Source organism: Octopus sinensis, linkage group LG17 (genome assembly GCF_006345805.1).
Source record: "Octopus sinensis linkage group LG17, ASM634580v1, whole genome shotgun sequence".
In the NCBI taxonomy this organism is placed as follows: Eukaryota; Metazoa; Mollusca; class Cephalopoda; order Octopoda; family Octopodidae; genus Octopus; species Octopus sinensis.
The window spans coordinates 36,931,823-36,948,135 of NC_043013.1; the positions used below are offsets into that span (position 1 = coordinate 36,931,823).

The following is a 16,313-nucleotide window of genomic DNA, read 5'->3' on the forward strand; positions in this document are numbered from 1 at the left end:
ATATTATTCTCCACCTACTCATTCATCCACTCTGAACCAAATATTCTTGTTTCTTGTATCTGAGTTTAAAACAATTGTGTTTCTCATTTTGTCATATCCCTGCATGGAAACTTCTCTTTCATCTCAGGTAACTCACTAATGTTTCCATTGGTGGTGTTCACGGACAGAGTTTAAACGTTACGCTTTCTGACTTTTCTGTACCTCCACCATACTTATCACTCCAGGAAATCTCATGTCATTTAAGAAGCAAACCATGAATGTCGTGAGAGTGAGCTGTGTCCACCCTTCAACTGTGAACACCTGCAATAAATGGTTCAGTTGACATCAAATAGATCACTAGCCAATTAGCTTGACACTCTACCACCTCTGTCATTCAAAATAACAATGATAATTATGATGTTTAAATTTTCATTTTTGCCATAAGACTAGGTGCAATAATTTGGTTTATTTTAACTAAACGTGTCTTGCATTCTTAAAAGCAAAATCTTTCATTTACCCTTTCAAATGTACAGCAACTTCAGTATTTTGAGTTCTAACTCTGAGCAAGGAAGAAGTAAGACAACAACATTAAGATGTTAAGGACTTGAGTGATTCCAAAACTTCCTCAGCCTTTATTTACCCCACACCCTCTGAAACACTGGTGTTCTTACAACCTACAGGGCCCAACTAATAGTTAAGCAGTTATTTTATAATAGTTTGTTTCTATTCTCCCATGACAGGGTGGGCAGCAAATTCTTGCTTGCTGTTGTCATTCATGTTGTTGTCATTATCAGCCATATTGCTTGTCTTCATGATGTGTCTGTTGAGAGAGAGAGAGAGAGAGAGAGAGAGAGCATCGGCATGTGTATGCATTGCGTCTGTGTTTGTATGTGGTGTGGCTGTGTGTGTGTGTGTTGCATGCCAGTGATAGGAACAGGAAGAACAGAATTAACTTGAGCTGATGCCTGTGTGTATGGGTGGATGTACACACACACACACACACACACACACTTTCATACACATATACAGAGGAAAACAAGATTTAATCACATGTATGTTAATTTGTGTGTTTGCGTATGCATGTCCATCCATCAGCATTTACACATGTGTATGTGTATATACTCATGAACCTATCTGCATGTGCATCTGTGTATGTATATATGTGCGTTCATGTATATTTATGCATATATTTAGTGTAGAACATACACAAACATCCTTTATCAAGACTCTATTAGATAATATCCTATCTCTTTTTCCCGTTTTATTTTTAATTTTCTAAAATCTTCCGTTTTGTTTCTGCTAATTAGTATTGCTAATTTATTTTGTGTTGATTCCTTTTAATTAAACCGACAAATCTCTACATCAGTTTGGCCTGTAGTTTGGCAGCATTAATGGCGGTGATGGTGGTGGGGGGGGTGCTCTTGGTAATGTTGGTGGTGGTGGTGGTGGTGGTTGTACCATGGTTGGTAATGCTCATGACTATTATAATAGTTGTAGAGCTGGTGGTAGCAGTAGCTAGCCATCTTGTCTGTTTGTCTGTCGCTGAGATTTCCTAATCAGTCTGGTTTTGTGGACATTTAATTACACATGCTCAAAGCTTATATATATATATATATATATATATTATATATATATATATATATAATATATATATATATATATACACACACACACACACACTCATATAGATAGATGTGTATGTGTGTGTAATTAGATCATGCATTTTTGTTTGTATATGAGGTGGAGCAGTTGGCTTGTTGTGGTGAATGGAGAAAAAACAGTAAGGATATTCTTGTTGTTGTTTAACACCAGGTCTACACAGACTAAACAGGTTTTGCTTCAGAGGTACTCCAGACGTGACCACCTTGTCTTTTCCCATCCTTATTAACACCACATCAGTTATACCCTTCCCTTTTTAAGATGGCAAGATGTAATCTAAAGGAGTTTTGGGGGCTGATGTTTCTCTGATAATTTTCGTTATTATTGACGAAGATTTATGACTCGTTAACCTTAAGATGAAAACAGGGAAAGTGGAGAATTAATGAAAACATGAACTTTTTAGTATCACTATTTGTGTGTGAGCTATTAGGCAGTGAGCTAGAAAAATTATTGAGGTCAATAAAATAAGTACCAGTTGACTATGGGGTTGATGTAATCGACTTTCCCCTCCCCCAAAATTAGTGGCCTTGTGCCAAAATTTGAGACCTCTATTGGAGGGTGTTGTTTAATGAGGATTAGGGACAGAGGCAAGTTTGTTGGTGGGTACTTTTTATATTGTACTAGTCCCAAGTGATATGGTAAAAAAAAAAAGCAAGTAAAATGGTACGAGTACTAAGTAACTAGTAATTGTCAACGAAACTCCGTTCTGTAGAGAACTCAAAATGCTATTTGTGTCCGTGTACCATGGTGTGTGTGTGCATATGTGTCGTATATATATTTACGTTTGTGTGTCTCTGTCTGTCTGTTTAATTAATAACAAAGTACGTTTTTAAAAAGAGGATTAACAAATAAGATGCTTGTATGTGTGTGTTTATATATTTATATGTGTATTGTGTGTATGTTTATCCTTGTTAATTGCCTGTGCCACCATATAAGTATACTGTGATATTCCATCTTCACTTCCCCCGCCACCACTGGAAAAAATCAATACAATTAAGGCTTTATTATTTAATGAAAACAACATAAATTTAATTACTTTTATTTTATTTTGTATTTTTTAATCTTTTTTTTTCTCATTCCATTATTATTACTATCATTATTATTATTATTATGTGTTATTATTGATATTTAGACTGTTGTCAGGCACCTACAGTTCTCTACCTGTTTGGCAATGCTGCTGGTACTATGTCAACTTTTGTGTCTATAAAGATCTAGTGTTGGGCAAGAGCGACAGTGATTTGGGAAGAGACTGGGAGTCCACATGGATCAGCCGAATATCCTATTCTGGATGGTTTTCTTGTAGAGGACTGTGGACAACTTCCAAAAATCCTTGGCTTAGCAGTGATCTCAGATTGAAGGTGGCAGACGCTAAAACCTTCTCCAGGATCTCATTCAATTTATGAACATAGCTGATCAGTAGAATTAGATTTGGTGGCTGTTGTCACATCTGGATCAGATCCATCTATCATCTTTGCTCCCTTCCTTTGGTCTTGAAGAGCTTTTTTTTTTTTTCTGCCAAGGTGGCATTGGTGAAAAAAATTGTATGCGTGTATGAAAGGACTTACCTCTTTAGTCAAACCCTTGTCAATTTATTTTCAGGATCCACTTAGAGAGGAAAATGAGGGTGGAGAGAGAGAGAGTGAAAGAGGTATTTCTCTCTCCTGTGTGTCTGCTTAGAGGTAGGTGAGAGTGAGGAGAATGGTTTGCATGAATGGAACACAGTTGAGAGACTGAAGTTGCCCTTGGTAGATAGAGTAACCCTGTGTTTGTCAGGCTCCTTGATTGGCCCTTTCCTTTCATTCCTTTTGTATTTCATGCCTGTTCTTTTCCATAATTGATTCTGAAAAACCTCAGTTTTACTGATCTCTCCTTGCAATGTCCCCTCATTCATCACCCTTGTGGCAATAATAAAGAAAGGAAAAATCATCATCAACATCATCATCACCACCACCACCACCGTCGTCGTCATCGTCATCAACATCATTTTCACCATTTATTATTTCCCCTGTTTTGTGTTTGTTTTCAATATATTCCTGCCTCTGTATTTGCATAAAAGTCACGTTTTATAATTAGGCTTAATTAAAATGTCTCATTCGTATCTTCGTCAATATTTAATTTAGTTTTCTCTACAATATCCACCTCCCCTCTCTTTCTCTCTATCCCCACCACCACCTATGCACACGCACACACACACACACACAAGCCTATGCACACATAATCACTCACACAAAAGCTTTTCGCTTCAGTTAGTGTTTCTGTTGCTTTCTGTATAGTTAAGATAAACAACAGCAACAAAAATAACAGTTGTAACACCAACAACAACAACAATAAATACGAGCTTTAGCATGACTCTTGCTGTAGTTTAAAATACAAAACATGTTTGTTTGTTTCTGTGTGTTTGTGTTTAATTTTAATTCTATATTTTTAACTACCTGTCTGTCTTTGTAGGTCAACGTATTTTTTTTTTACTTTGGATTATGTTGATGATTGCTTATTCCTTTCTTTTTTTCTACACGATCTTGATATATGAGAATGTGTGTGTGTGTGTTCAAATTCATAGTTGTAAGTTCATAATGTTTTGTGGACCAAAACCCTTTTTCTTTCTCTATTTCTTCTCTCTTCGCCACCGACTCTCAATACTTGCATTTAAAGCACATCTAACTATATAATTACCACAATTAGTAAAAATTGTCACCTGCAGCATTTGGGAATCTACTTTTGAAACATGTTTTTAATATCAACAAACTGTCTGTTTCCATCTCAGTCACACTAGCTCTTCCTTTCTCCTGCATAACTCTTCATAGGACTGGTTAGATAACCTGGCAATCTCTAGGTGAATGCTTAATCCCTTTAGATATAGCTGTTAAATTTTTCTCTAATTACACTTTACCATTTTAAAAATTAAAAGGGTCACAATTAGATGATGAAGTTCTAGATTGACTTATTCTATGTCTGATTAAAAGAAAAACTACAAGACAGTTATGGTCTGATGAAAGGTGTACACAATGAGAGTTGATCCGGGATTAAGTGACAACAACAGGACTGATGATCTTCAATTTTTGTAATGCTAAACAAGTGGGAGATACAAGGACAGAGAGAGAGAGAGAGAGAGAGATTAAGGTTTTTGCAACCTGTGGGCGTGAAATATGTTTGATTTCTTGTTGAACTAATTCTCCTTCCATTTACTCTTTATACTTGAGATTTCTATATTTGAAATCTTCTGACATGATGACTTCTTGAGAAATCTATGCTGTAACCCAATGACATGTTAAGGTCTCTCTAACAATTTCATTGTGTGTGTGTGTGTGTGTGTGTAAACTTGAAATTTTCTTATGAAAGATGCTTTGTCGGGATTTGTAGGTAGGCTAAATTAAAATGGGGCAGGGTGGGATTAATCATTTTTTTATGATTGGGGGCTAAGCAAACCACATGTCACTAAGAAATGCATAGGAAGTGATTGATGTGTGCGAGTGGGATAGAGAGAAAAAGAGAGAGGAAGAGAAAGGGAGTGTGATGGTTTTTGAGCCTCACCTGCGTTTTTTGTTTTCACCATATAATTAAAGTCCTGGCCAAACATTCCATCTGTTTAATGTAGCTGAACTTTTGTTTTCTGTGGAAATGTGGATATAATCTCCTCAAAATACCACCACATAAAAGACATATCATATTACCAAGCGTACACATACATACAAATACACACACACATACTCTGATACTTAAATATTTAGAGGCTACTAGGGTTAAAGCATGGCACAATTTCAAACTCACTACAGGTATTTTATTGTGCACCTGAGTAAGATATAAATTTAAGCATTTGCTACCTCATGGTGATGATAAGGGGGAATCAAGATGTTAAAAACAGTTGCTGCAATAGTCCTTTCACATTCACACTTAGCTTGAGAAAATGGATATAAATTATGTAGATATGCGTAAACTAGAAAATGCAAATGCTTGCTTGGATGTTGTGTGTGTGTACATACACACATACACATATATGTACACACACTCAAAAGATGAGTTTATGTAAATGTTTTCCAAGTCCTGAGTACTCTTGTAAGTGTATCCTTTACTTTGATTTCAAATCAGTTTCCCACCCAGGTAACATTCACAGATCTCACGGTGATTTCTTTTGATGTTACAGGTAAACAAAATCAGTGCTGAATCAAGTGTATTGCTCCAGTACATACTAAAATGCTGTAGATTTGAGTGCCTTAGTTCAGCATAACTAATATTCAATAGATCATTTTTCTATTTGGTCTGTGAGATTTGATGACTTAAAGCGATCCAGCTTTTGCTTTGCTATGGGAAGGGGTTTATTATTATTCATTATATTCAAGGAACTTTAAGCAAGTGTATTAAAGTATGAAGTCCAGTCTAGCTGTCAACTGTCTGTACTATCACTTACCTACCTACCTACCCTAATGAGCTGGTAGACGCTGAGGCCAACAACATAGACTGCATCCAGGTCAGTTATTTGACTGATTGCTTGACAGATTAAATAATTAGTTGGCTGGTTGATCAGATGCAAGAACTGAGCATGGTATGTTGCAGGCTGGAGAGACTGGAAATTGAGTTCTAGCCATATACTTAGTTGTTGGTGTGTATTATGGCAGTAAAAAGTACTTTACAGTTAGTGTCTGACCAGGTTCCATACATACATGCTCTGCACAACAAATACATCCATGTCTACAACATAAACACATATACAGATTGTTGATCCTCCTCAAGAGCTATTACTAAGAATCTAGTTGACTATTACTAATTGCAACAGTAAATCAACATGATGATTTTCCCACCACTACAGGTAATATCACCACTAACCACCAACAATAACACAACCAACAAAGGAACATGTTTGTATATAATCACCTATGTGACCTGTTGGAAATAGCAAACAAATTTCTTTCAAATCTCACAGCACCTTCTTAAAAAAAAGAGTAAGAAAAATTAGTTAGTGTGATTATAGTAGTGTAATGAAACAATGCTGGCTGTTGATACCAACACTACACCACAAATACTCTGGAGTTGATGATGTCTGAATAAGACTAAAACATATCTAGAGTTGTCTTCCACAACTGTCCTGAACGGTTAACCTTTTCTTCCATTAAGTATGTTAACTCAGACCTAAATGATGTGGAATATATTTTGTTTTAGTAGCAATGATTGGGAGTTGGGGTCACACATGCACTCATGTAACATGCAATAGTCTTTGTGCGCTTCTAACTCAAGATTGAATTGAACACTTTTTTCAATTTTGTAAGGTGCTCCTAACACCAATGTACTGGGATTTATTTAGTTAATTGAAACGCTGCTCCGCCATTGTGAGTTGAACCTCACTTGTTAAATTAATTCAGAGGAACCCAATGTTAATATAACACAGAGGTGTTCTGGTTTAGCTTCTATTCCTAGTTAAGAGTGCACATGGTTGCTGAAAGCACAAAAGTTGTAAAACTGTCTGTTCCTTCTGTTCAGTAACATTTCAGCCTCTGCCACCCACAAACTGGGTTTTGGGTGGTAGAGAAATAGAGAAACAGAGTGTATGTGTACTTGTGTGTGTGTTTCATGTTAAATGCATGGACTTGTTTTGGGGTTTTTTTTGTTGATATTTTTGTTTTCTGGTACTGATCAGAAACTGGAATGTTCTAGTGCCTTCTGTACAGTGTGCACATATACAAATTTATGCACATATGCACATGCACACATGCATGAGTGTATACACACACTCACACACACACACAGCCTCTGGCTGTGTAGTTGAAGATTTAATTACTACTTTCTTCATTGCCCACATTCTGGTTGTTTTTTTTTGTTCATTGTTCCATTCTCTTTCTTCCTCCTCCTCCTCCTCCTCTAACACCATCACCACCACCTGGCACCCTCTTCTAACCCTCTACCTACTTCCTTTTCTCTTCAATTAAGCAATCCAGGTGTGTCTTTAGAAAATGAAGCTAGTGAGTGACCAAGTGGTTTGTTCCATTCCTACACATCAGCAGCAGCAGTAATATCACCACCACAACCACCACCATGGACCACTTGTACTCCCAACCTAGATTCCCTTACACTCCTCCTATATAACTACCTAAAATCACTACCTACTACTACCAACACCGTGTTCTCTTTAATTAGCCTCTCTCTCTCCTGACACCCCTTTCTCCCTTTATTTCATTTTGGGATCTCTCTTCCCACCTTTTTAACTACTGTCTACCTAGATACCATCCCCTCCTCTCTTTCACAGTTTTCCCCACTGTGAAGTGTTAGCAAGTATACAGCATTATATTTCCCATTTGATCTCCTCAAGTTAGCATGGTAACAGTAGAGTGGAATGCAGTGCAGAGGACACCAGCTTTGTAGTTAATTTTTATGTATTCAAACGCTTTAGCAAATCATTAAAGTTGATAAGTGCATGAATAGACAGTGAGACTAATTAATCAATTTATTAATTAAGGAATTTTTTCTGAGCCTACACCTTTGTACTTTTATCTGATTTTTTTTTTTAATTAAATCAAAATTGTTCAGTGTGACTTTGCTTTAATGGTATATTTGTGTTAGTATGACTAATGATTGGTCCCATATGAAGGCTGTTATGTAATATTCATAAAAATAAATGAAAACTTTGTAGTATTTGTAAGACTGTTTGTTTCCAGTTCTACGGTACACAGTAAAAGCATGTAAACGAATAGTTTTGTGAAATTTATTCCTTAGTTCTTGAAATTATCTCCCCTCCTTTTCTTGAGTTATTGACAATTACTGCTAGGTTTTTGTTTGCTTTCTCTAATTGAGATGAAAAATTTCAATTAATTAACAACTTTTGGTTAGTCATTCAGTTACATCGCTTTGCCTGCTTTACAATAAGATTCAATGAAAGGTGGACGAGATAAGGCATGTTTGCAGGAGGGGGCAGTGACCACAACCAAGGAGAAATATCATGTAATACATCTTTAAAAAGAAAGCCATAGCCCTCAGAAGAGGTGAGAGGTGAAGTAATGAAATGTTGAATGAGTGAGAAAGAGAAAGTGTGAGGGGCAGTGTAGAAGACCTCTTCACCCTAAACAAAAATCATGGCAATGACTAAACCATGTAAGGTGTTGAAACTGAGGTTTTACTATCTCTAAGGGAACCTTGTAAAGTGGGGGAAAGCAGGCAGAGTTTTGAAACTCTTTAAGATTGAGTTAGGCATAACCAAGATTCTGGGAGACCTCTTTCCTTCTCTATTCCATATCTTATCAATCTGTGTGAATGTTTTGTGCTTTTATGTATCTTTCTAGCTATCTATCTGTCTGTTTGTCTGTCTGTCTATATATTCCCCACTCACACATACACACACACACACACACATGTACACACTCACACAACCTAATCAGAGTTGACAAGGAGGAAAGTTTTTCTTCACTTTCTGTTAGCATTTTGTTAAGTCTAATTGTCAGCTCATATTTCTGTAGCTACTGACAGAGAAAACTGATAATGACACTAGGGTGGCGACGGTGATATTGGTGGTAGTGGTAGCTCAGGGTGATGGTGATGATAATGATGACTACTACTAACATATACACCCACCCACCTACCGTCCAACCCCCCCTCCCACTTCTTCCCATTCCTGAAAAGTAATGGAAATATGATGACAATTATAATAAGTTTTTAGTGTTAGTGGTAATGATTGCAGTAGTAGCAGTAGTAGTAGTAGTAGTAGTAATGTTGGAGTGTTGTGGGGTGGGGAAGTAAGTGGAAGATGGGATGGAAATGGGTGTGGTAGTCATAATTATTAGACTGATGATGGTGGTGATGGTAATGACAATAATGACATTTGTGGTGTTGGTGGTGTTGATGATGATGATGATGAGGGTACAATGATAAGTAGTTGTAAAAGGTGGTGGTAGGAGTTGTAATAGTAACAGCAGAGGTGAAGGGGTGGTGATAGGAGATATAGAGGTGGTGGTGGTGGTGGTAGTAGTAGTGGTAGTAGAGGTTGCCTAATACCACCAATTGGTAGTGGTGACTGTGGTGGTAGCTGTGATGAGGAAAAATAATCACAATAATTAAAAAACAAGAAATAATAATCTCAGCTGTAACAATGGCAGTTTTAATAATTTGTGTTGGGTGTGAGGGACGTTGTTGTTGTTGCTGTGATTAATGATAAAAGGAGTGATTAATGAGAAGGATGATGATGATGATGACAATGGTGATGATGGTAGTAATTACGATGATGATGATGATGATAACAAAGAAAGGGGTACTACTAGCATAGTTGCTTGCCACTCTTCAATGTTCTGATCAGGTTGGTAAAGACTAGTCTCTGTGTGTGTGTGTAAACGGAAGAGAGTACAGAGAAGAGTTGGCAAGGGGATATGGACAAATGAATGGAACAGGGATTTAAAGATTTAATTGGTTATAAATACAACAGACCGTTTTAGGGCTATTTCTCCTTGCCAAAGTGGAAGGTTAGTTAGCCTTGTGAGCCCTATCACAATATTCTAATCATTATATTCAACATTTTTACCTTTTCAAGTTGGTGGTCTTACCAACGGATATCTTTTTCGTGAACTGTATCCTTGTAGTGAATATCAAGATATTAAATTTGTATGATCCTGGGGACTGGGAAAATAGCTGTTATTTATTGACTGCCGTGCATGCATATCTGATGCTTTTAAATATTGAATGTAAAGGCATAAGGCTAAATACTATGAAATATATGCATACATACAGAGAGACAAACGTGCAAGACATGCACTCTGTCTAGTGTTTTGCATATGCTATGCAGTTACATAGGCAAGTGTTTTGTTTTCCTTTTAATATATTTGGATATATGCAATGCGTTTCCCTATTTGTGTGTGTGTGTGCATGTTGCATGCAGAAGTGTGAATGACAGCAGGATTTCATGTATCTGTATGCATACATGTGTGTGTATGTATGTGTGTGTGTGTGTGTGTGTGCATTCATTTTCCTACCACCCTTTTGTATATATGTGTACGTGATAATGAAGCCGTTTTGCAAAAATTCTACGCAATTGGATTAATATTTTTGTTTCTTTTGTTATTGTTTGAATTTTATGCAAATAAGATTTTAGCGGTGGTGGAGTGGGCGGGAGCAGCGGCAGCATTGTGTATTTGAAATTGGAGGAGTCTGCATGTGTGATATAACTGGAAGTGGTCCTAGTGGTAATGAGTATAGAAGGCTAGTGTGCTGGGCGAGATGGGGTGCGGTGGGGTGGACAACTGTCCTTGTTAGACCCCCCAAACACTAATGGCAAGAGAACTAAATCTTAAGTGGTGGTGGTGGTGGTGGTGATGGTTGATGAGGAAGTGGAGCATGGGGGAAGTTTAAATATTGAAGTGACTTGTTTCCTTTTTTTTTTTCACTCATCCTTCCACCTTCTCTCTGACTTTTAGATTAAATCTCTTTGCCAACCTTATCTGGACCTACTGAATATTTGTTGTTGATATCATCATCATCATCATTATTATTATTTATTTTGTGAGGACAAATGGCCTAGTTGTTATGGTCTTGCACTCACAATTTCAAGATCGCGGTTTCAATCCCTGGACCGGGTAGCACCATGTGTTCTTGAGCAAAACACTTCATTCCACGTTGCTCTGCAATCACTTCAACACCTGACGCGTGGCAGACTGTGCACCTGTCCAGACAACACCGATCTGATGGAGAAAGTGAGCTAATGCACAGCACATACATCTGATCACTATAAGCAAATCATTTGTGCAGGTAGTTTGACAAAAAAGCTGAACACTGATACATCGTCTTTGATGGGAGAGTCCATCATTATTAATTTAGATTTCTAATATATTCCTCCAAATTATTACTATTAGTGTATCCATGGTTTTAGGCTCGGTCAACAAACTTAGAGACTGGTGTACTAAACGACGGTCGCAGTTCAGTGATTGTAAACTGGTTATAGAACTGGAAATATATATATTTGTGTATTTTCATATAAATGTTATATATGTGTGCACATATAAATAATATAAATATATATATAATTTTTTTTTTCTGAAAATTACTAATATCAACTTTTATTATTTCAGGTAATGGTGCGAACCAAGACCAAGTCCTTATGTGTCCCTATTGCAATTATACCAGTATAAGTGAAATGAGAATCCAGGCTCATGTTCTAGCACAGCATACCACACCTAAGTCCCCGACCACAACACCGTCATCGACCCCGGCGTTGCCAAATACCAACATCTGCTGCCCACTTTGCCAGGATGACTTTCGCGAGAAAAGACCACTGGAAAATCACCTCATCCAGGTGCACAATGTGTCGCCCGAGGGCATGCACCGCCTGCTGGCTATGGTGGATCAAGAGTGGTTAGCGAATGCTGGAGGTAACTGCAATACAAGTAACAACAGCAACAGTAATAATAACAGTAGTAGTAGTAGTAATACTAACGCTAACAACAGTGGCAGTGTGAGCAACAACAACAACAACAGCAGCAGTGGCAGCAGCGGTGGCTCTACCATTGCTGCCTCCAGCACCAACACCTCTACGACAACCACCACTACCACCACCATCACCACGTCCACCACATCTACTACTAGCAGCAATAGTAACAGCAACTGCAATAGCGGCAGCATCAACAGCAGCAATTCATCTTTGAACACTAACAACGGCAGCAGCATCAACAGCAATAACTGCAGCAGTACAAACACTACAACAACCAACAGTAACAATAGCAACACCACTGCCAACAACAATAATAACAACTGTAGTAACAACAACAACATTTCCATTGCAACAACTACCAACACAACAGTGACAACGATAGCAGGCAGTGGCCTGTTGCCTACAATTAACAAAGGCTTGTCTTTCCCTTCAGCCATGTTGCCATTTGAAGATGCCAAAGATGGTAACTTGGATCCACTGGAATTAGAAGATGCTTATTTGGGTGAAGATGGTAAGAAGGAACTATTATTTTCTGCTGGAGAGCACTTACTTTTTTGTCGATTGCTTGTTTGTGTGTGTGTATCTGTGATGAATTCTCCCTCTTTATATGGTAAACACGTATGTTCATCTTGCTTGAATCTTGTTCAAGAACATTCTTTGGGTGGATGTCTGGGTGGATGAAAATACTCTTTTATATATGTGTGTTTGTATGTCTGCTTGAAGCTATTTGTGTTATGCCTTTTGATTTTGATTTTGGTTTTTGATTTACAAGGTATTCAGAGGAGAAAAGGGTGGCCTTCGTGAACTCCCTCGTCTTCCCAGTTTGAACATCTGTAAGACAAAAATGAGGTGGATGACAGTCTTTAACAATAGTTAGCTCGTTTGTATGAGTTAATAATACATGCATATGTGTGTGTGATTTAAGTAGCCTAGAACAAGAAGAGCAATGCTCATGACCTTTTACAGAACCCCCCAGAACTGAAAGAATGAAATGAAGAACAATTTATCTTCAAATCAGAACCCTTGCCAAAATGCTTGCAAAGGAATAAGATTTCAGTTAAGACAATCCATCACTGAGTCACAGATTAAACCTGCCACCCAAGATCAGGAAAGGATGCTTCTTGGTGGCTTCTACTCTCTTACTGTTAACGTATTTCAACTCACAACACTTTAGTTGACTGTCGACTATGATTAGAAGAAGATTCTTACTCAAAGTGTTGCACATTGAGATTGGATTTCAAACCATTTAGTTGCAAAGCAAATTTTTACCTACACAACCATGCCTGAGCTTGTGTGCTTTAACCTAAGCCAGCATGGACAACACACATTAAATGATGATGATGATGTGTGGGTGTTTGCTTTTATATACACTCACAAACATTAAGACTGTTCTGGTGGTTTGTTGCTCTACAGTTTCCAAGATATGTAGACACTTCTTGAGACAAGTCAGACTGGGTAAAGAAAGTTTGTGCTCCAGAGTAACGGGCCATTCAGCTTGCCTCAATATTGTACTCTGCTTTCATATTGAGTTCTTTGGTCTCTAATTTATATACATACATACATACATACACACACACACACACACACACACACACATATATATATATATATATATATATATATATACACACATTATGGACATTCTTAAGTATGTGTTTCCTGAAAAATCATTTGAAATGCTTGTGTGACTGTATTTGTATGTGCTTACATGTATATTTGTGGTGAGCATGCCCCCCACTGTGTAAATTCATAGGAGAATATTATCTTCTAATGATTTAATGTTAAATATGGCATAGTGTCAACAGTCAAGGTGAGAACTATTCAATGGCTAATTGTTCACTTACAGATGGACTCTCTGTTGTGTTTAAGGTACCGAGGTACCATAAAGCAACATTTGGGCCACACTCTTCTGGAGTCTCTCGTTTTCTCTCATTGCTTTCCTTCTCTTTACTGTCTTATACACTCACATATATTCTTTCATTCCATTGAATTCATGACTGCAATTTCACTTTTCTCAAACAGACTGAACTTAAAGTTCTAATATTCTTGCCTTTCAACCAACCTCTCCTTCCTTCCAAGAGTATAAACACATGCACACACAAACACACACACACAATAAGAAATAGCAATAGTTTTAAAATTAAACACTAAATTTTCTTTCATTGTCTCTGGTTTTCTAAGAATTTATTATTGTGCATGCGCTTGGCTGCATGCTTTTCCTCCTCACCCACACACATATATATATATATACACATGCACTCAGTCGTGTATGTGTGTATTTGGCAGCAAACACACATTGATACATGCATTATTACACTTCATATAGGTATGTGTGTTTTTGCATACAAAGATGTGTGTGTATGTACACACACACGGTATATGCTACATGCCATCTGTTGTCCATAATTTGCTGTCAGCTATGACATTGCACTAATGGCCACTTACACCACCACCACCACCACCATCATCATCATCTCCTCTGTCATAGAGACTCCATACACACACACACACACACACACATGTATACTGACAGACTATCTTTCCGCCTTTCTCCAGATTCCTCTTTTTTTTCAACCTCACTCTCAATTTCTCAAAGTCATAGTTTGTGTATAGATGTCTGTCACACACACACACATACACACACACATACATATCTATAGTTCTTTTCTTTCTTGGACTCTCTCTTTCACCTCATGTTTGTCTTACCTTCACCTCTCTAGATTATCTTCTATCTTTTTCTTTCTCTCTATAGCTTTTAGGTTTTCTTCTTTCTTTTTTACTCCCCCCCTCTCTCTCTCTCTTGCACACAAACTCAGATGAACTCTTCCCCTCTTTATCTCTCTCTCTCACTCCCTCTTCTCTATAAAAAGAGAGAATCAATAAATTACTTTGATAATCTATGTGAAGTCGGCAAAACATGTCGACCACTTGCCCCAAGCAAGCCATCTGCTACTGATGGCTCTTCTACCTTGAATTTTCTTTTTTCTTTTACATTCAACTTTATTTTCAATTTATTTCATCTATATTATTAGTATTATTATTATGATTATTATTATTATTATTATTGCTCTTAGTATTATCCTTATCGTTATCATTAGTGTTATTATTACCATTGTTGTTGTCACTATTATTAACCTAGCAATAAATTTCACTGGTTTCACAGAGCAAATCATCACAGGGCCACAGCTGGCTTGGCACAGTGTTGTTGTTGTTGCTAGAACAGAAAGAGGCCAGCTTGTGGATTTTTAATGCATACCAGTCACTGTATTCATACCTTACTAATTTAGATTGTATCGTCAACCTTGCCTCTGCAATTATTACCTACCACCATCATCATCATCATCATCATCATCATCATTATCATTGTCATCATTGTGCTCTTAGCCCAACTAAATTGATAAATGATCGATTGGCTGATTCTTTCCCCAACTCTGAAGCAAGCATGAAGTGTTGTCTTTCTTGCTTTGTTAGTGATCGTGTCTTCTGCAGTAGGTGCAAGCTAACAAAGGCTATACTTCCCCATGATACCTATTTACTTCTGAGTGAACAACGTACAGTCAGAGCTTGGAGCTAAAGGCAAAAGTGCTGATGATGGACTATGAATGGAGTGTCAAATGTATGGCTCAAACATCATTGGAGTTAATCTGTCCTCTTATCCACCTCGTGTTACTGCTGACATCAATATTGAGACATCAGGGAAGTTTGCAATCCCAATCACAAGATAATCTGGTACAAGACTCCTCACTGATCTTCATATGGGGAACAGGGTTTGCATCTGTAACCATGATCTACCCAGGTGGTCAGAATTTACAACATATCTAGTTAGTTAACTACAATAACAACAACAACAACAACATCAAGTCAGTACCACAAGCAAAAGAGGAATGATACAGATTGTGCAAGTGCGGTCACTTAACTCTTTAACTGAAGTAGATCTGACACAGTGGGTGAGGGGAGGGATTATATATCTTATTTCTACTATATCTGCAAGTGCTTGTGTGTCTGTTCAAAGAAATTAAGTGACATATCAGCTGATGTATTTCTGTCCCTACAAAAAAAAAAGAAAAAAGAAAAACCGAAATTGGTATGTTCATAGTTGGAACATCTTTGGACGTAGGTCTGCTTGATTCTGGCATCCTTGGGTCTGAACAACTTCAGCAGCAGCAACCTCACAGTTCTTACTAAGACAAGTGAGACTTGTCAGTAAATAGCCATAGCCAAGGTTCTTAATAGACAATTGTAGTTGATTTGACAATCTTGACAACAAAGGATTGATTTTTTA

General features: G+C 37.4%; 1 protein-coding gene across 4 annotated transcripts in view; it reads left to right on the forward strand.

Annotated features, from left to right (window-relative positions):
• The window catches only part of LOC115220811 (zinc finger homeobox protein 4), a 196,324-nt gene that overhangs the window by 165,552 nt on the left and 14,459 nt on the right, over nt 1–16,313 (forward strand). For all 4 annotated transcript variants that reach the window (XM_036510487.1, XM_036510488.1, XM_036510489.1 and 1 more), the window contains one exon: nt 11,673–12,542. In XM_036510487.1, coding sequence (XP_036366380.1) covers nt 11,673–12,542 — 870 coding nt within the window. The remainder of the gene's footprint in view (nt 1–11,672; nt 12,543–16,313) is intronic.